The 25,092-nt window shown below is 38.2% G+C and overlaps 1 protein-coding gene across 2 annotated transcripts; it reads left to right on the forward strand.

Annotated features, from left to right (window-relative positions):
• GABPA (GA binding protein transcription factor subunit alpha) lies at positions 1-24,816 on the forward strand. Of its 2 annotated transcripts, XM_062515339.1 has the most exons (11): positions 1-175; positions 4,061-4,161; positions 6,513-6,657; positions 7,537-7,621; positions 11,335-11,580; positions 13,441-13,635; positions 14,379-14,435; positions 15,480-15,620; positions 16,939-17,131; positions 21,297-21,537; positions 24,549-24,816. In XM_062515339.1, exons 2-10 carry the CDS (start codon positions 4,085-4,087, stop codon positions 21,523-21,525), a joined length of 1,368 nt encoding a protein of 455 aa, XP_062371323.1. In that variant the 5' UTR covers positions 1-175; positions 4,061-4,084; the 3' UTR covers positions 21,526-21,537; positions 24,549-24,816. The 2 variants fall into 2 exon arrangements, with proteins under 2 accessions (XP_062371323.1, XP_062371322.1); XM_062515338.1 differs by lacking the exon at positions 24,549-24,816 and having other exon boundaries at positions 21,297-24,039.
• Positions 24,817-25,092: the final 276 nt, after the last annotated feature.

The raw sequence follows: 25,092 nt of genomic DNA on the forward strand, positions 1-25,092 counted from the left end.
CTCTCCCCGCGCTGGGCCTGCGCGCCGCTCCGAGCCTGGCGCAGCGCGCTCCTGGACCCGCTCCCGGAGCTGGTCCTGGACCCGGAGCTGGGGGAGTTCCCGGACGCGGACGGACGGCGGGACGTGTCGGTGTGGCTGGGCGGGCGGACGGACGGACGGACGGTGGCGGCGGCGGGTGAGCGCGGCCCGGCCCGTGTTTTGTTTCCGTTTCTCCCCTGGCGGCTCCGCGGTCCTATTTCCGTTTCGGGTTCAAACAACGAGGCGGAGGCGCCGCGGGAAGCGGGGCCCACGGGAAGGTGGCGTCTCGGCGGTGGCGGGGAAGGGTCCCCGGGATCCAGGCTCGAGTACTCCCGGCGCGGGGCTCGCGGGGCCTCCCCGGCGCCTGAAAATTTATACCCGCTTGTAAAAACCTTGTTTTGGGTGAAAACGTGACAGGATGTGGCGTCCTGTGGTTCTCCCCTTGCAGTGGTGAGAAGCCCCTCGAGTGATGTGTCCTGTTCTGGGCCCCTCTTTCTGAGAAGGGCGTAGAGGGGCTGGAGCGAGTCGAGAGTAAGGCAGCGGAGCTGGGAGAGGGTCTGGAGTTCAGCTCTGATGAGGAGGAGCTGGGGGGACGCATCCCCGGGAAAAGGAGCCCCGGAGAGTACCCCATCTCTCTTTAAAATTCCCGGATACGAGGATGCATCCAGGTGGGGGTCGGGCTCTACTCCTCCGCAAACTGGTAATAAGAGTCTTAAGCTGTGCCAGGGGAGGTTTAGGTTGGAAACGAAGAGGAATTTCTTCACTGAAAGGGTGATTAGACATTGGAACAGGCAGCCCAGGGAGGTGGTGGAATCACCATCCCTGGATGTGTTAAAGACTGGATGTGGCACTTAGTGCCATGCTCTAGTTGATGTGGTGTTCAGTCATAATGATCTTGAAGGTCTTTTCCAATCTAATTGATCCCATGATCTTGCATAGTTTGCTTCCTAGTGCTCGAGCAGGTACATGCTGCACAGCCACAGCTCCCAGTTTCGCTTCATTTTCTCACTTCAAGCTGTTAATAGGGAAGATAATCACATCAAATCTTGTGTGATTTCCCCCCACCCTGTTCAGTGCTCCATTATCTCCATCATAAAACTGAACTGACTCATGAGTTGTAAAAGCTGACCTGCAATGGACAAGCTATCTGCTTTGTTATCTGCCTTATTGTTGGCATTTATAATTTGGATAATACAAATAGATAGGAGCCATGTGCTGCACACGCCAAAGCTTCTCTGGCACACAGATAACTCCAGTGTCTGGGCTTCAGTATCAGCTGATGATGTATATGAGCTCCAGAACTGTATTCAATTTCATGATTACCTGGTGGCATAGCAAACATAATTCCACTCAGAGAGTTTGTGCCCATTTCACAGTGGGCTCATTCCTTGATTAACTCCTTGTGTTCTAGGGAAGAGATACATCTTAATCAGAACAAAGGGGCTACTCTCCTTACTGTAAAAGATACTGGAGTAGCACTGGGCTGTCACAGAAGGGAGAAGGACTCTGTTGACAAGTGCATTCTTGTATGTTAGTGGAGGTCAGATTTCTTCTTGGCTAACAGGTAAGTCTTGGAGCTTGTTAGGTTGAAGGAAAAAGTAGGAACAAGCAGAAACCCATAGGCTGAACCTTCCGGGAATCAACCACAGTTTTTATGCTCCTTTGAACAAATGCTGCTGTTGCAGTGTTCCTGCCACATGAACCCTCCAGGCAAGCCAGACTCTTTGAACCTTCTTGTCTCTCAGTAGCCTTCAGGGAAGGGTCAGGTAGCTCAGTCCCATCTGAACCTATGTTCTCTTTCAAACTCTGCATCATCCTGTAGGAACAAACTGCTAGACTTCATGTGAAATATTTATATCATAAGTCTCTTTATGCTAGCGTAGGGAAGACTGAATAGTTTCCCCCTTTAGGCTTCTATGAACTTTAGTGAATTTATGTGTTTACATTATGTTGTTACTCTTTATACCCATCTCCCATCTTTGTATCTGTGCTCAGCAGAGCCATCTTTCTTCCTCTTTGTGCACCTGCTCTTTGTGCACCTGCTCTTTGTGCCTGGGTTGCTCTTTCCTGCCCCTCCAAGGGTCCAAAAATATAGTAAAGCCTGAGAGATTCAACCATGAACTGCCTTTGAAGGGGCAGTGAACAATTACTAGTCCAGCTGCCAGTTTGGAGTCCAGTCCATAGGGACTTCTAAATGTCTTACCTAATTCCATACTGTTACTATGGGAAGTAATATTTTCTCACTCTGCATTTTTGAGTATTTTCTGCCAAAAATCTACCAAGATGGTGAGTTATTTCTGTAAGTTTGAGCTATTTTCTCAGTGAATAACATATGAATATGTCAAAGAACAGAAATCCCAGCCCAACCCCTTTGTGACCTTACTGGTAAACTCCCTTCATGACAAAAAAAAAAAAAAAAAAAAAAAAAAAAGACAATTTACCTTTGTTTTGTGTTTTTAATCTGGTTGCTAATACAGAAAAGACACTGACCCCTTTTTTATCATACCAGTTTGCTTCTTCGGGAATTTTCAGTAAGAGACATTGCTCAGAATCTTGGTTTTGAAATATTTTTTAGCAGTCTGACAGATCACCTGTAACCATGGAGGTGTCAGTGCATTTGGATATTTAAGTCTGTCTGCATTCTTCAGAAGTTGTGTTTCAGTCTTTCCCATTTATCATGAGAATAATATGCAAGATTAAGTGATACAGGAATTGGACTCTTGGGGCGCTATTCAGTGGATACTGCACTGGCCCTTTGGAGATTTTCAGGGAGCCAGATCTGTGAACATATTCTGGGTTTGCTTCTAGTGGTGAGATATTGATAAGGTGATTTTTTACTTCCTAACCTTGGTAGGAAGGTAGCTTCTTACAAAAGGAACCACGTGGAGCACTTGATTTATTCATTACTGATCTTACAAAATAGTTTTTGGAGGAGATGATTAATAGTTTGAATTTCTTTAGACAGGTTATGTAGCAGCTGTAAAACATAGTTGGTTACCATTACTTCTGAGAGGTCTTATCCTTATTATATTGTCTTCAGTAGATACTTGAGCTAACAGTTGGGTTTGAGATGAAGTAGTACCTGGGAAAGGATGATTCCAGGATGGAAATCTTGGAAATCTCTGTTCTATTTTGGATATTTAAATAGTACTCATCTTTTGCTTTTTCTCCAGTGGTTTTTTTTTTCCCTCTGTACTTCTATTTCCTGCTTCTTTTGTTGTGAGTTCATAATGTTATTTATTGCAAACTGTTAATATAATTTGGCTTGTTTTTTATCATATGTATTTCATATATGGTATATCTGCTGATTACTGAAAAACAGTAATAACAGACAAACTATGTCTTTACAGACCAAAATGCTGTAATTCTTTGTTTCCCACTTATGTTCCCAACAGACTCCAGTGTTCTATTCTACAGGGCATGAAAATCTGCAGTGTTAGTGAGAATGTCATCACAGAATAGCTTTTCCTTTCATTACTAACATCCTGCTTTAGTTTGGGACTTCACAAGATAGGTTTATTGTGCTCATGTCATCAACTCTTCACCTGTGAGAGGCATGGGTGGAAAAATGGGATAGTCAGCACTTTGTATTTGACTTTATTTACCTGTGAAGAAATAATGGATCTTCTCCCTAACTGCCTCCTGCAGCATTTAGTGCAAAATGCTGCTTAAATTTATAAGTCTCTTTCAGCCATGCTAGGAAGTTAGTTTGAATTTTCAGATGTGCTTTGCTATAGGTGGTCTGTAGCAACAACAACAAAAATTACTTAAATTTGGGTACCTCCAAGAGAATCAGGCTTTGGGCTCCGTGCAGATGGATTAATAGTCCCATATTTGCTTCTAGAACATTTGTTTGAAGACAGGTATAGTAATATATTTTGTGAAATCTGTATTAGCTTTTGGGTTTATTTTTTTAGATGAATTCTTGGCTTTAAAAGGCTATTCTGGTATTTGATTTAAAAATATGTGATAGGACATAAAACATTGTCTAGTCTTGTTGGTCTGTGATTTACACCAAAAAAAAATTCTTTTCTGTTTGTAGTTCTGTTCTTGAGACATTGCAGCCATGACTAAGAGGGAAGCAGAGGAGCTGATAGAAATTGAAATTGATGGAACTGAGAAACAGGAATGCACTGAAGAAAGGTACATACTGTCTTTGCTTTTTGGGATCCTTAGGCAGCAATTAATTAGGTAATTAGTTTTTCTGTTTCTTGTCTAATTAAATGGCAGTTTTCCAGAAGTTAAAATGTAGCCACTATAAGAAATCAGTATAGTGTTGTCAACCTCAGCCTTAGTTATCTGAATCCCAAACTGTTTTGGTTATCTCTTGCTACATTATTAGTACTTTATTTTTCCTATGTTCATGTCTGTAGTAGTCTATCTGTGTGTTTGCTGCAAACCTTTCAACTTTAGTGGATCCTTCTGTAATTGAGGTGGGCCTTTCTATATCTCCAGTCCTTTGCTTTACTATTATACAGGATTTATACAGGATGATTTGTTTTTAACAGAGCAGAAATGATGCTCAATATCAACTGTATTGTTGTTAGGGCCATTGAAACCGTACCTACTGAGGTAGGTTACCCTCTGATTTAATTACGTCAACCTGGATTTTTAGTTTCCAATGCTTCCCTTCTAATTTTCACTACTGTGTTTGGAAGCTCAGAGCATCAGTTAATGTGTGGGGTAGTGTTGCAATCTGGTCTAAGCACAGAAGAGGAAAGAAAACTAATCCTCTGTGAATAAAACAGATCGAACCCCAAAACTTGATTAAAACCAAATGAGGTTGGATGTTGATACCAAAAAATTGATACATTTTATTTAATACTAGAAGAGGTAAAGAGAAAAGAAAGAAAAAATAAAGAGAAAAAGAAGGTCAGGGAGAGTGGTCAGTATTAAGTAGATCATATCACCCTTCCAAGGGTCCCAATGACATCTCACTGCTTCCCTCCTTCTGGTGGTCTTGGTGGTGAGGGTCCCTGCTGAAAAGCAGAGAATCCCATGGATTAATATCCATTTGGGCAGGTGGGAGCACACAGGTACCTCCCTGGGGGGGACCAGTTAAATAATATCCATTTGGGCAGGTGGGAGCACACAGGTACCTCCCTGGGGGGGACCAGTTAAACACTGTCCCTTGCAAGGCTGTGGATCTGTTACACCATGTAAGATCAGCTGCAGTGCTCTGGTGCAGGGTCTGGGGACCCCTTTGGGGAGCCTTTGATAAAAAAGGGCCATGACACCCCCTCTGTTGTCCCTCACACAGATGTGTCCTTCCAGGGGTGGGAGGCCCCACAGCTGGACCAGTCTGCCCAGTGGAGGATGGGTGTTCACTGCATCTGGCCAGAGGCTGTGCCACCTCTCCTTCCCTCGTTTGGTACAGGGAACTGTGTGAGCCTGGCAACAGAGAAACCTGGGGCTGTGGCTTCCACCTGAAATGTGCTGGGCTTAATCCTCTTGTGAATGTATTCTTTTCCCTCAGCCCAGACTAGGCTCAAGTTATCTTATCTCTATTAACTTGCAGTCGAGGGCCTCAGTCAGGAGGCCCGTTCAGGGTGCAGTGGTCTTCCATGCAGCTCTTGTTCCCCCCCCCCCGCTTTTGCTGTAACAGGCAAAAGTCCTTCTTAAAGATGTTTAAGCCAAAAACCATAACGTTTCAGTCTCTGACAGGTAGAAAACACTGAGGCTGGTTAGGATAGCTACTCTTTTAGAACCTACTCTGAAGAAATGATTCAAAGCCACTTACTTGTTTCTTATTGTTCTAAGTTCCTGGTGTATTTTTACCACTTACAGACTAAATCTGTGTACGTTCTGGTTTCCTTCTGTCTAAATTAAGAGAGCTCAACTGTGTAAGGTCGTTGTTATAGCATGAGTCCCATAACAGTGTCATTTCTGAATGCCTGTGCCAATACTGTCATTGTTGTAATGCAGGACAACCTTATCATGTGACTCATACATAGTTCCTTCAAGGCTCCATGTTGCTCTACTTCCTTCTGGTTGTCCCTTTTACGTGTTAAGCTTGTTATTCTTGTGGTGACTGGTGAAAATACATGGAAAGTTGCTATATGTGAGTGTGAGCATTTTTTTCCTTCTGTTTTCCCTGTCTGTTAAGTTTCTATGTTTGCTTTTAACTTGAATATCTTTTAAATACAGTCCAGGCAAAGCAAATAAAATTACTTTATTCTACATGCAAGTTAACAATATATAATATGCTAACCATGGTTTACTCTCTTGAAAAAGGTGATCTGAATCTTGGTATTTACCTGAGCTTTTTAGTGGTGACAGGGTGAAAGAAGAGTTATACAACTCTAAAATTAATGAGAACCCAGTTTAGCAATCGGCTCTCAAATGAAGAGTATTCAAATTAATGCTGCATGATATTAAGATTTCAGACTCAGTATTACTTTTTATATAGTTTAATTCTAACTTTTATTAAGCTTTCCTATATCTGCTGTATTATCATGTAGGTAGTGATTTATTATATTAATTTGCTATTTAAGCATTGTTGAGCAAACCTACACCACCGCAGAATTTGTGAGTCAGGCTATTGACATCAGTGAACCCATTGGAAATCTTAAGAAGTTGCTGGAACCCAGACTGCAATGTTCCTTGGATGCACACGAGATTTGTCTCCAAGATATCCAGGTAAATTGAAAGGTTATGTAAGATTTAACTTCATAATGGAGACGTGTTTTACATGCTTTTTCCCCTTTTTTCCATTGTCTGTGGAATTCATGCTTAATGTGAAATATTGACTACAATTAAGAGTTTAATTTCATGTCAGGTTCATTATCATCAGACCATTTAATATATACACGCTAGTTCAGTGTGAATACAATTAAAATATTCTTGGAGTTCCTGATGTGAAGTTAAGAAACCACCTTGGAAGTGAAAGAAGAAACAGGGTGATGACCATACTACTTTGTCTTGAGGTAGCCCACATCATTTGTTGCTGCTGGATCTTCCATAAGTATAATGTTTTGAATCTAAATGAGCTTTCTTTATTACTGAGGTATAGAGGTAGCAAAGCATTACTCAAGAGATCCCCCCCTATTTTTGCAGGCATTGCCACATGTTATACAGTATAATTGTTTTGCATTTCATTTAGCAACATATTTTATTTGAAGTTACAGATATCTGTGGCTTTTCCAAAAACAGCAGGAGAATATTGTTATAACGATAAGACTTTTTATGAAGGTGTTAAAAATTTAGAGAAGGAACTGTAGATAGTTTTCAGGTAGTGAAGGTACCTCCCATATTGCATTGCTTTTTTCAGGTCAAAAAATGTCCCTGTAGGTGAAAATATCTTAAATAGAATAGCATGGCAAGTTTCAAATACGATCAAATTTTTTCTATTATGTAGTATGTCTACACAGTACTAAAAATATTTGCATACTAATTCAGAAAATTTGCCATGGGCACCAAATGTTTCTGAAGTTTAAAGGAGAAAAGGTTTATTTTAAATATGAGACTAATACATGTTTTTATTTTTTATTTTTTTTAATTTTTAATGCTTTTATCAAGCTGGACCCAGATCGAAGCCTTTTTGATCAAGGAGTGAAAACAGATGGAACAGTACAACTCAGTGTGCAAGTAATATCAAGGCAAGGTAAGCAGTTACATTTGTTGTATGGATAAACTAATATTACTGGAATACTTGTGAGCAAACCTAATCTCCTCTTCCTAGCAGTAAAATTGAGAAAATCAATGAATGGTCACAGAACTTCAGAATGTCTTTTTCTTTGTATACTGTAGTTTTAAGTAGTAAAGTTAAAATAAGTGTCACGGACTAATGCTATTTGAAATGTTTTTAAAGGAATTTCATATCATTTTTATAAGCAACAAAATTAAACACAAATCCAGAACACAAACACCTCTTCGTTGAGTTACAGTATGAGGTTTTCCTCAAGGTTGAGTAGTTACTCATATCAGACCGAGTATCAACACAGGCAAAAGATTTTTGTGTAGGTAGGTGACAGTTTCATCCCTGTGAGGTGAGTGACCTTGTGTGCTGTAGGAACAATTACATTTCGAAAGTACATTTTGAAATGTAGCTAACTGAAAATCCTTATCAAAGTCCATGATCACTGTCTATTGTCTGTTTTCTTCAGATGGGAAGTCAGAATAAACCATTGTGTAAGAGAAACATTAACCAATTGGATACAGATTTGTTGGGGCAGTTTGTCTTATTTGGTATGACAGGATTTCCCCTTGCCAAATTCTCAGGAACTAGCAGCTTCACTGTTTTGCTTTTTGTCCTAGTTTTCTGCTTTGCCCTCTCCATACCTCTTAAGTGGAAGGACAGCCACCACTCTTTCAAGACAAAGTACATATTGGGCTGTAGGAGGAGCTACAGGTGGTTATTTCTGAATTTTTAAACAGGGACAAGTTCGTACAAGAATACATAAGTTATCTATTTTGAGTTACATCAGCAAAGCAAATAAGCAAAATTTGGGGATGACTTTTTGTTTCCTTGTGGCTTCATTGTAGATTAAACAGAAGAAAACTTTTCTGCTTTGTATTAACAGGCTTCAGTAGGACACAATTTGCATTTAATGCTAAGTGTCAGGTGACTAGTGCTAGATTGAGTCCTCAGTTCCCCATATGTAATGGGAAGTGTACTGCTACCTTTCTGCTTATAAAATAGAATGGAAATATCTTTCAGGGAACTAAAATAACTGCTCTTAATTCATGCCCAGTAACTTCTAGTACTCAGTACTCAGACTTCCATTTTCAAAAGGATATGAGTGATTAATATCTTTAGTATTATCTTCCATGTTCTTCCCGTATTTTGTTTTTTTCCCTTTAATGTAAAACTGAGGTTCATAAACACATAGTACAAGGAGCTTCTTGCTCTCTGCCCCCATCACACCTTCTCTTCCTCACTTTGTCCCTCTCCCTCCCCACCTCCTGTCTTAAAATAAACACTTGAATATTAAGTACTTCTGTGTCACTTTGGAGCACTTCTCAGTGTTGTTTTTCAGGCATTGATACTTAAGCAACTTATAAGAAATCTGTTTGTTGAAGGCATGTAAAATATGGCAGGGTAGAATATCAGAAGATAAATAGCATGCATATAAACAAAAGGAAGATAATTTGGATCACTAACATGAAAATGGACTTGTTACTCTTGACCACTGTACCCCTTTGAGATGGGGAAAAACAACTTCTTACTCCATCTTCATATTTTACTTGCATGAATGAGGTTTTGAGAGATTTTCAATTTACTTATGTTTATTTTTCCCTTACTTGTGTAACATACAGAATTCAGCTGGGAGTAATCAGCGATGCTAATCCTTGTGGTGGATTGGACTCTCTTATTTCTTGAAAGCAAATTTGCTATGTTAGTTCAAATGTTCTACCAAATTTTAATCAGCTGGCTTTAAATTCAAAGACAACAGGTGAAATATAGATCTTCCTCTACAGTTGAACTTGAGTGTAGTTCTTTTACAGCATTTCATTCTACAGTAGATAAAATACCATTCCTATTTTTTTCATTTTACTAGTAAGACTTACGATGCTTTGCCTTGCCCTAGCTCATTTTGTCTGGTTGGAGGAATGGGAATCAGGAACTATTTCTCTCTTATGCAGTCGGTAAAGGGAGAAGAGATGTGAGGAGAGATGCAGACAAACCCAGTGAATTAATGTCAATCTAGTGTTGCAGAAAGTTAGATGGCAGAGTGCTAATTCACATTTTTACTTACAAGGTGTTTTCTCTACAGAGACTCATTGCTTTGATCTCCATGTTGGTATTGTGGATAAAGCACAAAGTTCTTTTGACATCTAGTTTTATGACACACAGTGAATTATTTTGTTGAGCAATAATGAACTGTACCTCTCTAGAAGCTTTTTTCTTTACTTTCTTTTTTGAAGATCAAAAATAGAATCTTAACCGTTAGTGGCTTCCCTTACCCATTTTTGTATGATTTTGAAAGAAGCCTGTATTGTGCATGTTAATTTTTCATGGCCTAGATAAAACGCTCTCCTAAGTAAGGTATCTGTTTCCTTTTTCTTCATGTTTGCTTCTTCATCTAATCAGCCACTTACTGGTTATCAACATCTGTTTTCACGTCATTGATTTCACATTGCTGAGTTTTGTAGTCTAGGGTCTTTGTAATGTTTGTTCCATCCCTAATGTTTTTTCAAGCTGAATGCCTTTTAAAATCTAGAGGAATACTTGTCTGAAAAAGACTTGTTTTTTCTTACTTTTTATATAGGTACATACTCCATAAGTTTTCCTTCACAAACTATGACTGGATTGTGGATTTAGAATTGAAGACTGTTAACCTGCAGACCCATCTCATGCTATGCTTTAGTACAGATTAGACAGGAAGGACACAAAGTAATATCTTTATGGTACAAGATACTGAAGTTACTATGGCCATATGATGTTCTGTGAACCCTACTTTCATCAGCTTCACCATAGTCAAGGTTTTCCAGCTCATGATAAAACAGAATTGTAAAGATTCTTTTTTAATGTGAAAATATGTTTGATAAAAATCTCTTAAAATAAGTGTGGTTGCTGACATAATGATGAAAATTGCATGTCACAAAAATTGAAATAATTTTGAAAAATCTTCTGTGCAATGTCTGAAAGTTGGTGAGGTACCAGATGGACAAAATACCTCGAAAGACACCAGAGAAGGTGGTGATGCGAAGCATTAGTGAATGTGTTCTTTCTTGCTGCAGAATAGATACAAAGGTATCTTGCTAGCTCCGTGATCTAATATCTGAAATGACAGACATAAAGCCAAAACATGAATAGCTGGTGAAGCCTAAAATGTGAAGAATTTTCTAGGTTTCTTTTAACTTTCTCTTTAACACAGTGCCTGCTGCAGAGTGCTAAAAGAAAATGTTAACTGGTCTGTGTAGACCCTAGAGATACTAGGGAAGTATTGTAAAAGCTGAAAGAAATGCCTTATGGTTGGAGTAAAGCTGGATACTTGTTCTGGGTCCTTTTGGAAGTTGCTTTTTCTATTTACTTTGGGGTTTTCTATTTGTTATATTTCTTACAGGCCAAAATACCTGTACTTTATGCTCACATGCTGAACATTCTGTTCAAGATCTGTGAAATAGATCGCTTAAATAGAACAGGAAGCTGGGGGAAGAAGGAGGGACAGCTTTGTTATTCACCTTACTAAAGTATATGGTCTATAATAGAGTATGTCATTCTAATTTAGGACACTCACAGAAATTTAATGACAGTTTTGTGTCCTACTTCTTTCCTGTGTTTGCTAACCCTACTAATCAGAAAGCTTTAAAACAATGTTTTTGTCATATTTGCATTACTGTCTTTAAGTTTTATGTTGTTTCCATGTTTAGGGATAGAGCCCAAGTTGAACATCCTGGAAATCGTGAAGCCTGTGGAGACTGTGGAGGTTGTGATTGATCCAGATGCTCATCATGCAGAAGCTGAAGCTCACCTTGTTGAGGAAGCTCAAGTGATAACCTTGGATGGAACAAAACATATTGCTACAATTTCAGATGAAACATCTGAGCAAGTGACACGATGGGCTGCAGCCCTGGAAGGCTACCGGAAGGAGCAGGAGCGCCTTGGAATACCTTATGGTAATAGTGCACATTTTACTTGGGGTAATATGGGTGTGTTCAGCTGGGACTGGGCTCTTGTGTTCTGTCTGGGCTTGGTGCTCAAGGACCTCAGTGAAGGAAACCTGTGGTATGGGTTAGTGCAGTGCAAATAATCTTCATGAAAGAATTGTAGAATCATGGAATGGCCTGGATTGGAGGGGACCTTAAAGACCATCTAGTTCCAATCCCTGGCCATTGGAGGGGACGACTTCCACTAGACCAGGTTGCACCAAGCACCTTCTAGTTTGGCCTCAAATACATCCAGGGATGGGGCAGCCACAGCTTCTCTGAGCACTGTGCCAGAGCCTCACCACCCTCACAGTGAAGAATTTTTTCCTAGTACCTGATCTAAAAACCAAGGAGAAGTAAAATGAATGCTCATAATAGTTTCATTAAATGAGTGCTTTCATGCCATAACTACCTTGTCAATGCAGTTTTTAGAAAGCACTTTCCTTCCTGCCCTCTTTAAAAATGTATGTGTTAGTGATAAAGCTCTTCAGGAATTGAACAGACTCGGTATTGGGGCATTGCCTGTAAAGTTGCTGAAACAAATTGTTCATGGACTGGAGGATGCTGAACATTCTGTTAAATCAGATTTTGTATGAGAAGCTGTACTGGACTTCATCATACTGGAGGAAGATGATTCAGAACTGAAAATAAATATTCTTCTAGATGATAATCTTTTTTTGAGCTAGTGTTGTTACTTTGCAGGTTGCTTTTTTAATGTTGGCTTAAACAGACATTCAGAGATGTTTTTTAAGATTGAACTGGAACTGTGGGATGTAGACTTATATCATGTTTGGGAGATTATCTAGCTGAGTTGCTTCTTATGATTGGCAGAAATGTACTGTCAAGGCATATTCAGGAAGCTGTTTATGTGAGCTGTAAAGCTGGAATGTATTTGGCAAGGGGGATGTTTGGAAGGGTTTAAGAATTCCAGTCAAGTCCCAGGTCTTTGCAGGACACGTAGCTTTCCAATATTTTGAGCCTATTTTTGATAACTACAGCAAGGGCTTTTTCATTGCTTTCTAATTTTCTCATTGTTAAGCTTCAAAAATAGTTTCCTCATGTTATGTCTGTTGATAATCAGGGATTTGATGAGGCATGTTTGGAAAAAAGTGAGGTATTATCAGAAGCAGACTAATACTTTTCATCATGCTATCACATTAATATTAGAAAAAAACTGCTTAAACCAATGTTGTTATATTGAGTAATAGTTTAAATAAACTTTAATAATGTTGATTCTTTAAGAAAACCCTATAACTTACAACTGTGGTTTTAAAAGTTTAATGATTTGTGGGCCATAGGAGTGCAGATTTTTCAGGAAGGTCATATTAGTTCATTCTGACAGAGATCTGTGGATTACGAATAATAGTGTTCTCATGATATCAAAAGAATGTGCTAAATTACTCTCCTAGAAAGAATTACATTTTAAATGTTTTCTGAGTAGACATTACAAGGACTTGGGCTGAAGTAAGGTGCCCTTAGTTTCTACATTATAGTCTAAAATTATTTGTTGAATCCTTTCAGAACACAGGATGTGTTGATATTAAGAGTCAAAGCTAAAGACCTGTGGAAGAAGATTTTTTTTTTGTGTGTCTCAATATTTCAAGCATAGTTCTGATGTCAAAATTTTCTCTAAAGAAAATCATTCTTTCCATCACCCCACCAACCCACACCATTCCATCACCCTTTTAAGTGCAGTCACTGACTTTCCAGGCAGATTTTTGTCTCAGTAACTCTGCTCCTTGATGTTGGGCTTTTTAAGTTATTGTATAATCGAGGAGGAACCCTGCAGTGTATGATGAGGTGATTTGTAGTTTCATCCATCTTTTCCAGACCCAGTTCAGTGGTCGACAGACCAGGTGCTCCACTGGGTGGTGTGGGTGATGAAGGAGTTCAGCATGACTGACATCGACCTCAATGCACTCAGCATTCCTGGGCGGGACCTCTGCAACCTCAACCAAGAAGATTTCTTCCAGCGTGTCCCACGGGGAGAAATCCTCTGGAGCCACCTGGAGCTTCTTCGAAAGTGTATGGCAGTTTGGTTTTTTTCTTTAGACTTTTTTCTTGAACTATGAAATCAATTATGAGCAGTCATTTTTCTTTTACTCGGTGTTGGGGGTAAAAATGAGGATATCAATATAAGATAAAAGGAGGTATTACAATACCTGCTGCCATAAAACATCATCTGCATACTAAACACTGCCTGTCTTTTATCAAACCTCATAACTGGTAGAAGGTAGTGAATGATTATTCCACCTTTGTTTTTTATAAAGCTTCATAGTTTGTGCATCTACTGAATTTGTTAGTTCTATAATTAAACATTGTGAGTTATTAAATGTGCATTTCTGTGTCATACTGAAGTGTACATCATTAAGCCCAGGAGGTGAAATCCTTAGATGGTACAGCTGCTAAGTGATGCATTGTATGTGCAGAATACAGTAACGTATATGTGAATTTCAGGTGTACCATGCTTGGATATAACTTGCCAGACTAATAACTATTTCTGTGTTCATTTACAAAATATAGCTGAAGGTTTTTGGGGATGGAGAACAGATAAGGTAGTGGAAATTTTCCAGGTACACCCTTCTAAAAATTGAATGACAGATGTTAAATGCCTCCACTTGTAAGACCAGGAGCTATACATGTCTCTTGCAGACTGATACCAAATTTTTATCTCTTTTTCTCTATGAAATATTAAAGTTTTTGATCTTCAGATGACTTCTTATTTGCTGGTTAAATATGAAACTGCTGGGTTTTTTTCCAATTTGTAGATGTGTTGGCTAGCCAAGAACACTCTGGAGAAATAGCAACTGTTACAATTGATCAGCGTAAGTATTTCTGTCAGCGTTAATTCACATAATTCCCTGTTTGCAGGTTTAACACTGTGCTGTGGTTCAGCAGTATGATAGTACAACATATGGAAAATCACTCAAGAGAGTATTTTTCCTTGAGGAAGGGAGGAGGATATATTTTAAACTTCAAAACATAACATTGATTTTGTCTATATTTTGTTACTGGCTGAAAGGTAGTGTTTCACCTGAGCTATGGAAGTTTATAACTTTCATTTTGGATGGTAGATTTTCCACTTTCTTGAAATAAGCTATCTAGGATACATATTTGAGGTTTTTAGTTGTTTCAGGGCTTTAGGTTATATATTGCATTAATGAATTGATCTATTTAAATATTAATTTCAAATAAAAAAGTGTTTTCGAAAACTGAAGGGTTCTGTGGAAGAGATGACTTGCTTAGAAACCAGTATTAGAAATAATACATTAAAGTTAACTTTCCAGTTATTTGAAGCTCATTCTTTCAGCTAAGCAGTGTCATCAATTATTAAAATGAATCAATTTTCAGAAGACTTATAAGCATCTTGTATGTTAATTAGATAGACTGTTTATTACATCCTATGGTTGTGTCTAATTAAAGCCAGCTTGAGTGGGTCATCAGCATCCTGCAACACTATTGCAATAAAAGGTGTTTGCTGTTTGAATATTAGGCATGGAGGTTGTGCAGTGACTGTAGAGAAAAGTGCATTAGGGCAGATCATGTGGGAACAGCGTGAAGATGAAAACAAGGGCTTGAGAGAGTTTGGGATCTTTTTGTGGAAGCATGTAATGCACATGATAAACTAAAGCTGGTGTTTTATCTGTAATGTGGCACTTCTGCAATGAGTCTAAAACTACAATTTTCATATAAGAGGTAAAGAGGTCTTAAAATTATTGTTAGCATTGTGACTTAATGCAGTGTGGCTTTTTAGCAAAGGAAAAAATCTAGCTTATAGATGTTATGATAATACAGGTAATAAATAAAATATGCCTATTTCTGTGCCAGCAATTTATAATTGATGTTCTGCAACATTCTCTGCTCTACAGCTGTGCAGATTATACCAGCATCTGTACAGCCTGCTACCCCAACCACCATCAAAGTGATAAACAGCAGTGCAAAGGCAGCTAAAGTACAGAGAGCTCCAAGGATCTCTGGGGAAGATAGGAGTTCCCCTGGGAACAGAACAGGTATTGCCTCCATTATTTTTACATGCTAATGCACTGAACACTGACCCATTAGTTTGAATTACTGTTTGGTGAAACACGTCTTTGTAGCTCCAAATGTGAGGTTTGTAGGAGTCTGTGTGGTGTGAAGGGAGCCATGAGTACAAAGATCTGAGGTAAGCAGAGGCAGCCCCAGCAGGCTGGTCAGCTCACACAAGCACCATGTCAATATGATGCTGCAGTTTTTCCAGCCTGCAGCAAATAAAATGCATAGATTTCCCTATCACTTAACAGTCTGTCCTCTCAAACCACTGTATAGCGTTTATTCAAGCTTTTAACTTTTTTCTACTTGCAGAAGCGGAAGAAAATAAACTCCTGTTGTAAAATGTAGCCTAGCTGCTACTCACACTGTCTGTTGCACTCCTCTGTTTTTCCCCGGTCTGATGACTTCAAAATTGATAAAGTTTCATTTTTCTTGTTTAGTTAAATGAATACTTGTCTGGAAAACTGTGCACTAAATTTGCAGTTTTATTTTGGAATTACTGTTATTTGTACATACTCCTAGATTATTAATTTCTTTATTTTTTCTTGCAGTCGTTTTTGTTCTGCTTCTCTTTAATGTTATGAATTTTTCTGTTAAATCCTTCCTTCTCTTCCTCCTTAACTTTTTATTTGTTGTAGACTCTATAAAGGCCTCTAATGATGTCCTTCAGAATTTTAAGGCCAAGGTTTTATTGGCTGACATTAGTGAGGAATACTCTGTTTCTCTCTTTAGTCATCAGATCTGCTCTCTGTACCTCGTTGAGAATTTAGGAATTGAGCTGTGGGTACTTGAGTTAGAAAGAAATCTTAGTGATTGGATGTGAAAGATGCTACACTGATGTAAGCTGAAGTTTGGGGGTTTCTTGTGTGTTTCTCGTATTTCATGTTGAAAATTTGAGACCAAATTTTTTTCTAAAAACAGCTTCTATTATACATATGTGTGTGTGTGAAAAGGAATAAGCAGCTCTTGCTAAATCTATTCTGTTTTAAAGACAGATATGCATCTAAATAATTATGTTGGGGGGTTGGGTTTTCTTAAATTCTAGGGGAAGATTTATGTGAAATCTTGATTAATTTTTTCCTGTATTCATCTTTTTTTTAATAAAAATGTGTACTGATTACTTTGTGACAGGGAAGTGTTTGCGAAAGAATCGCTAGAAAAGATTAATTAAGTGGAAGTTTTCCTTTCATGATATAGTCTGTGCTGGTCTGCTTTAATATGTTTGTTGCAAGTTTTTAGCCATGAGTGCAATATAAAAAGGACAAGTTGAATTGAAACCTGCTATTCCTTTTTTAACAGGGAACAACGGCCAGATCCAGCTGTGGCAGTTTTTATTAGAACTTCTCACTGACAAAGATGCTCGGGACTGTATTTCTTGGGTTGGTGATGAAGGAGAGTTTAAATTGAATCAACCTGAACTGGTTGCACAGAAATGGGGACAACGCAAGAACAAGCCCACAATGAACTATGAGAAGCTTAGTCGGGCTTTGAGGTAAGGAACTTGAGGAACTCATGGGGTATGATTTGCTTTAATTTGGCTACTTCATTTTTAATTAACATAATGCAAAACTTGCAGCTTTTTTAGCAAAGGTGTAACCAAATGTTCTGAAGCTGGTCCTTGCAATGAGATCCTGCTAGTCTTAGGGGAGAGGTGTTTTCTGGGCTTCTTGCCTTTGTTTTGTTGTTTTGTATTTTTTTTTTTTATTTTCATTTTTAATGAAGCTAGTAGAATAACTTCTTGAAAATAGATTTTTTTCAAGCTCATTAATTTGGGTCACTCACTTCCAGAAATATGACTCTTTTTTATTTATCTTCAATATTTATGGTTTTAGTAGCATGCCAAACAATATTGATTATTGGTGAAAGGTACAGAAATATGTGAATTACTAACTTATTTTTATGCTCTGCATTCTGTGTTCTTCTTGTTCTTGTTATGGAATAAAGCAGATACTACTCTGTAATTGTTAATGGTTTTCTAACCAGTAGTTAAGAACCTTTTCTAACTCCAAATAATAACTGTTTCATTTCATTGCTCTTATTGTGTGGATCTTAAATTGAAAAATACAGTTGACAGCTATGTTTCAATAGTCGCAATTCCAGCATCACGGGGATCTGAAGAAATTAAAGTGTTTCAGTGTCTTCACTGGAATTACATTGTGATATTGTAGTTTGACATTGATAAAAGGGACTTGTGTTATTGATTCACTGTGAGGTACTTGAGGAGGGGGAGGAATGCAAGTACCTAAATTTTAGACTACTTTTCCCTGATTATTTTAGTCTTTGGAATAATTTGAAAATTCATTGAGAGTGAACTTTTGATTTCTTATTCTGATATCATTAAATATGTTTCTCTTGATTTGTTTTCAAGAAAGATTTCTTTTTTTGCCTAATCCTGCAAATTATTCAAGCAGAAATTTTTTGTATGAGTGAAGTTGAATTTTGATTGAAGTCTGTTTTTTACTTACTAGCATTTTCACTTCTGAATGCATTTTGTTTGCTTGGTAGGTTGTTTTTTTTTTTTTTTTTTGAAGTAAACCCCTCTAGCATTGTATAAAAATATCAACTTCTATTTAAAAATACCTCTGTAAGGAATGATGGTAAATTATCATATTCTGGCTTTCTTTACCCTTTTAGGGAGGATTTAATTAACATTTGACAGGCACAAGATACACAGCTAAACTATATCCTTTTGTTTGTCTTATAACTTCCTTAGGCACCAGTATTGTGGATGCCAGAATTATTTTATGTGTTTGACAGACAAATGGAAAGTTTAATGAAAAAATATTTTGAAAGGTATTAGGTATTGAAAGATGCAACTTCTAAGAGTTCCTGAGCCTCAGGTCACTAAAAGCAAGGAGAAGCATTGGTAGATGCTTACTCTCATTTTCCTTAGGTGTTAGGTTTCAGTCTGTTTTTGGAATCTGTTCGTGTTCTAGATGGATCTTTAGTCCAGTCTTACATGGCTGTTCTTGCATTATTTATATATTAATTAGAATGTTGATTTTTTCCATAGGATCACAGACTCTCTTGGGTTAGAGGGGCTGCAGGTTTCTGGATGAATCTCCTGCCCAAAACAGGACCTTTCCAGTAGAGCTCTTCCCTAGCTTGTATTGTTCCAATACCATTCCTATGTTTCCAGCCTATGTGTATCTCTGAGTCTATGTACTAAAGGCATATGTGAAAAACCTTCTGATACATAAAAGTTATGTAAACCATGCTGATGTTTTCAGGTTTCATCAACAAGCTCCACAGAAGATGCCAAAGGCAGCCGAAGAACTTTGGAATAATGTTCTTATCAGTGGGATATTAAACACCAATGTGCATAAATCACTATTAGAAAAGTTTTGCATTTATATTTTAGTCACAGAATTACAGAAATCACATTTCCTGAAAGTGGTGTCATTTTGGCAGCTGCATCAATATTGGCATGTTTTCTAACAGTTTAATGTCTGAAGGGATATTTAATGCCTCTTGCTACTCCTGTGATAAACAGTGTTGCCAAGCTAAAGTTTAATAAATGCTTATGTGTTTTGTTTACTAATGTATTGAAATCGCTGCGTCAGTTATTGATTAGTACAGGAAATTTTGTTGGTATTATTGAGAAACATGCTGGCTCTTCTGCCCAGCTGTAGGAAAAGCAGGCATATAGAAACTAGGGCAGAGGGGCAGAAAGGGAAGAGCAACTTTTTTTTTATTATACATATCCTGGTAAGTGTTCTAAAAATCCAGGTCTGTTTAGTTATCCGGTAGGGAGGTGAGACTTGAAGAAAAATAATTAATCTCCTGTATTCTTCTGAAACAAAGTTTCCGTGTGTCTTGGAACTTTGAAACTTTTATGTTCTGGGTAACTTTGAGAACTTGCATGGGTATTTAATTTTATTTATTTATAGCTCTCTGTATTTTTTCACACACATTGCTCATCCTTCCCCAATTCTGCCCAGTAGTACAAGACTCTACTTCAAAGCTGAACATAAGTTATCATCCCACCCTCATGGTTACAGAGTTCATTCAACCCACAACGACTAAACCTCGGTGAGAGGCTGGAAGTGCTGGACACCATTCCACAGCAGTTCCTTCAGCTGGTGCTGAGATGTTTTGGAGGACAGAGCTGTCATGGAGAATTGCTGGGTGGAAGCTGTAGTAGCAGCCAAGAATAAGTAGAGTTGCAGAGAAGGAAACAGGAGTTGAGAGAGGCAGGTGGTAGTTTGAGGGGTAGAGTGAGTAGAAGGACTGAAAAGGAAGCTTTTTTATAATTGTATGTCATAAACTCATGAGAGCTTTAGCAAACAAACCACACTATCTTTACACCCAGAGCAATAATAAGCTATTCTGACACTTCCTGTACTCCATGAGAGACCTCTGTGGCTTCTTGCATGATCTCAGTATCCAACATTGTTTGAGAGACACAGCCTGTCTCTCATCTGCCTTTGGTACTTCTGCTTTGATCCTGACCCTCAAAAGTAAGAAATTGAAATGCTTTTTTTTTCCGGAACTTGAGATGTCTGAAGAATTTGCTTGGATTCTAGTTACTTACCTCTTTTCCCTTAGAGCTGAGACTCAGAAATTTGTCTTTTAATTGACTTAATTTTGCTGGTGAACAAGAATCATCTTTGCTTTATGAACTTGTCACAGGCTTGAGTTTTAGACAGTCACGAAATCTGTGTTCATTTGTTCTACATTTGCATGATGGTTTTGAGGAAATTATATCGTGTGGGTTGTGTTGGTTGAATTTTTATTATTTTCCAAATATATACAAGCTTGTCAAGCTCATCAAATGCAAGTTACATCCCAGTCACTTAAGTTTCCTTAATGAGAAATGTGATACGCATTCTATTGAAGCTTGTAGTGAGAGAAGAACAGCAACAGAACTTCAAAATTCTTATTTCTGTTTTATTGCTGTAACCTAAACTGTCTCTGGAGTAAGGGGGGGTTCATGTAGACCGTGTTATCTCACTGTATTTCTGCCCAATCTGATAATTCTTTTGTCACACAATAGCAAAGATATTTATAGTTAGAGAACTCACTTTTAGTTGTAAATAAAGGCAAAGATGTAGTTTTGTCAGCATATGAATTATAACAAAAAACCCCAACAAAGCAACCAAAAAAACCCCAATGAAAACAAACAAACATAGACTAAACTGACTAAACCCCAAAAATCCAACCCATGCCTTTATAGTTCTATTTCCATCTTTGAAGACAGTATGGGGAGAATAGCGGCCTTCATATCATAAAAACTGCTTGGTAATTTTCAACCTGTTTCCAGCATTAATATTTTTTCTTCAGAAAAGCAAAGCAAAGGACAATAATAAGGGGAAAGACAGTATTTTCTTATTAAGGCAAAGCACCATATACAAGACGTGTTCCCTGCCAAGCTGTTTTTAAACTGCTCTACGACTTATTCCTGAACTGGTGCTTCCAGTGTCCTGTAAAATAATTACTGTATTTTGTTTCTCCTTAATATACTAAGGTACAGAGACAATTTTCAACACTTCCCTTTTCTCAAGAAAATGCCTAAACAATATCTTCGTATATGAAATTATGAGAATCTCAATGAGAAAAAGAAGAATATTTTAGCCTCTAGTGACCTTAAGTAAGTAATGGATGCATATGAAAATTACAGATGTTGAAACTCTCTGTTGCCGATTTCTATTTTGCAGGTATTACTATGATGGAGACATGATCTGCAAGGTGCAAGGCAAGAGGTTTGTGTACAAATTTGTGTGTGACTTGAAGACTCTGATTGGGTACAGCGCAGCAGAGCTGAACCGCTTGGTCACGGAGTGCGAGCAGAAGAAACTGGCCAAGATGCAGCTCCATGGCATTGCACAGCCAGTCACAGCAGTGGCACTGGCTACAGCATCCCTGCAAGCAGAGAAAGATAATTAAGCACTGGGACCTGTAAGTGGGAGCCTGAGGCCTTTCCTCTATAACCAGAGCAGTTGGTGCTCTTACCTTTATCACAATTGGAAACATCTTTTGTTTCTTGACCGTACATTGTAGAGCATGGGTTTCTATAAAGAACTCAGACTCGCATAAATTTGGATCTTTTAACAGCATATATTTCAACGTAAGTAAAGGGATCACCCCAACTTCTGCAGCTAGTGAGAGGTGGAGCCACTCAGCACTGTGACCACAAGCTGTGCAAAATAATTTCTGCAACACTTTTAACAAAAATGAAGTCCCTGTAGTCCCCAGGCTGACCAGTTCTGTGAATGCAGCCTTTTTCAGTCTTTTGTTCTCTGCTGAACTACCAAATGGCATTTGATGCTTTCTAAGTTTACAATGTATTTGTTACTCTGTTAATCAAGTGGAGTTGAAAGACAAGTGTTACAAAGCATCAAGTTCTTAAAGTCGCTTCTGTGTTTAAAAGCAAAGGAAACTTAAGACTAGAGTTAACTGGAGATCAGTGCTGAAGGAGGAGATCCAGGTTTAGATATGGCTTAGGTGAAAAGCCAGTTATGAGTATTTCATTGTAATATACACATTCTATACATATACGAGGGCAAATACCTGTCTTGAAATATGTAGTTGGTATTAGCCATTTTGCAGAAAGCAAAGGCGAACTTCTTCCCCCACTGCCATCCCCCATCAGGTAATTAAAAAACTTGAAAAAACAGCCCTCACCCAAAGAGTATATTGTTATGGTGGGAAGTATTAATGCTGTGTTCTGCAAGGTGCTTATACCTGCATAGTAGTCAACCTTAGTGTCCGAAGACTTAAGTTAATCACAGTCAGTAGTCCCTGGTTAGGAAGAGAAAGCAAATTGGAAATAGTTTGACAGAGAACTGAAGTTTAATTTCCCAATCATTGTACAGTCTAAGGTATATTAACTACGAAGAGGTACTTTTTATTTAAAATTAAATTCTCTGTGAACTTCAAGTGATATTTTTGAAGCTTCTTAAGCCAAATGCATGCTCCAGCGCTGGGTGCAATTTGAAGTCTGGAAGAAGAGTCAGAAATAGTTGGGATGTATCCTGAATTCTGAGCTACTCAGTGCTTCTTGCAAACTTACCTATGCAGTAAAAAGTAGGCTTCAGCTTCTGAGTTTCTGTAGTGGTGCCTGTTAGACTCCTTCTTTTCATGTCTGAGAACGGTATGATTTGGGGGTTGCTTTTGCCTCCTCATGTTAACAAACAGCATAATTGCTATGTCACCATTGATGCTAACCAACTTTTCATAAATTAAACCCCCTCTGGTAACACTTAACAATTGCAAAGAAAGACCTTTAATTCTGTTGGGGATTGAGCTACTCTTAAACCTTAAATCCAAAGTCCTTGAACAGTGGGGTTCTGGACATAAAGTGTGTTTGTGCTGAGCAGTGAGAGCACTGGGCTGCTGCTCTTGAGCCAAGCAGCAATGGTTACACTTGTAGGCAGCAGGCCTACAGACTTGTGTGTACCCTAAAGATGTGTTGAGGACAAGGCTTTTTGTAGGTGGATGCTCATCTGCAGATAGTTTTTGCTTGACTGGATGTCTTGCATATAGTTCTAACTTGTGTTTTTTCATCACTGACGTGATTATAAAATCAAAGAGTTTTTGCTGGATTCTTTTGGTTAGTCTTGCTGTTGCTTTCATCCTTGAGTTCTTACAACACTCCCATCTGCTGAGCATGCTGATGTAATTTTGCTTTTAATAATAATTGTAAGCCCTGAGCAAAGAATGTAAATATATCTGTCACAAAAGGTCAACATCACCCCTTTTCTTGCTGTTACAGTTGATGTCACTGATTGGCAAGTGTTGGAGGTGGCTTGTGCAGGAGATGCAGGTTTGCTGACCAAGAATTATGTGAAGCTGGTATTTGAGGGCAGCAATTCTGCACGTAACAACATTCTGTGACTAAACACAAGTCCAGTACAAGTCACTAGTTGTAGTTAGCAGAGTTCTTGAGAGGCCTTTTTAGTTAAAATACAGAATGAAAAGAAGCTTAAATAGCGGCTTTCTAGATCAAAGGGGACTGTGGGTAAACACACAACAAAATTGAAAAGTGGTATCAATGCTTCATTCCCCTATCTCTCCTTGTTACATGGTAAGTCCCGTGGGGGAAACTTCTGCTCCCACCCTTTATGATTAGATCCTGTTGTTGCTTTGCTGCCTTTCAGTAGGAGTGATGCTCCTTGGAGTTCTCTGTTGTGGCTCCATCTGCTTTTCCACCGGGTTCTAATTAGTAAAGAAAGAACCTTTCAAGCAGTATAAAATTACTATCACACTCTCTGTAGTTGAGGGAGAGATCTGTGACTAACTTGATGTCTTCAGTAAAAGAAAATATGTAGAATATACTGTCAAAGGATTTGCTGTTGCTGCCAGGAGGAAAACAGAATATTCCCAATTTTTGTAAAACAGAAGGGTTTTTGCATACTTTTTACTCTTTAAATAAAGACACTTATACTCTGCTAATAATTACATATTTCTTTTGTGGTTTGCTTTTTTTATGTAATTTTACACAAAACAATTATTTTCTATTTTTACTCTGATAAAGTATTTGTGCATAAAATGTCAATATAGTAAAATAAAAATGTTATATAGCTAATTTGCCTTCTTAATTTTTCAGACATTTGTAATGTCTTTCAGGGACAAGCAGTTCAAAGATGAATACCTGCCCTTTATTCTCTTTTCTCTTAAAGTCAGAAGCTCAGTACAGAAAGAAGGCAAACTCAGCTTATATTCTGAAGATGCATCTTTGACTATGTGTTTCTACTTTTGAACTGACTCAGTGTCCTTTATTTCTGTAGCAGCTTTTTTTATAATTTTAACTGTAAATCTCAGAATGGTGCTTAGATTAAACAAGTGATGAAAACTCAGTAGCGGGACAGAATGGAGCCCTGTAAAATGATCCAGTTTATGCTTTTAGCAGTGTTTAAGTCAGAAAGGTTCATGCTGACCTGTAAACTTTGGACATTTCATTCCTGCAGGTGACCCCATTTACTTCATGTGGCTCTGCTAACAAAACTGCTAGTACTGTCCATGTTAAAAATCAAGATAAAATTCTGATTGCACTGCTCTTACTTTATTTCTACTGAGACACAGTTTAAAAATATTCTCATTGTACTTCTGAACTCCTCCATCTGGACTGCCAAATTCAAGACTGAAATATTTTGTCATCTTTAAACCTACCACATCACTTGATTTCAAAATGTTTATGTTTAGCTTAGCAGCAACAACATGTAATGGACTGCAAATACTGGTTTTCAGACATTTCAGTAACTTGTTGGACTTGATGATCTTAGAAGTCTTTTCCAACTTAAATGAGTCTATGATTTTAATGCTCACTTGCAAGTGTTCCAGTATCATATTAATGGAGGACCTATTATTTGGGCTTCTAGATAATAGTATATATCCAGTGTAAGTTTCTTTTGGGATTCCTATCATACAGAAATTAGTACTGAAACAATGTAGGGAATTACAACTAACAGGTTGCAGTGTCTTTCTTAATCAAGATAAGCTGAGGTGGGGCTC

This window comes from Cinclus cinclus, chromosome 2 (assembly GCF_963662255.1).
Source record: "Cinclus cinclus chromosome 2, bCinCin1.1, whole genome shotgun sequence".
Lineage (NCBI taxonomy): Eukaryota > Metazoa > Chordata > Aves > Passeriformes > Cinclidae > Cinclus > Cinclus cinclus.

Coding starts and splice junctions, on each gene's coding strand:
- GABPA (XM_062515339.1), top strand. CDS start 4,085: ATGACTAAGAGGGAAGCAGAGGAGCTGATAGAAATTGAAATTGATGGA. Junction 6,658..7,536: donor TTTGTCTCCAAGATATCCAG/GTAAATTGAAAG, acceptor GCTTTTATCAAG/CTGGACCCAGATCGAAGCCT. Junction 7,622..11,334: donor GCAAGTAATATCAAGGCAAG/GTAAGCAGTTAC, acceptor TTCCATGTTTAG/GGATAGAGCCCAAGTTGAAC.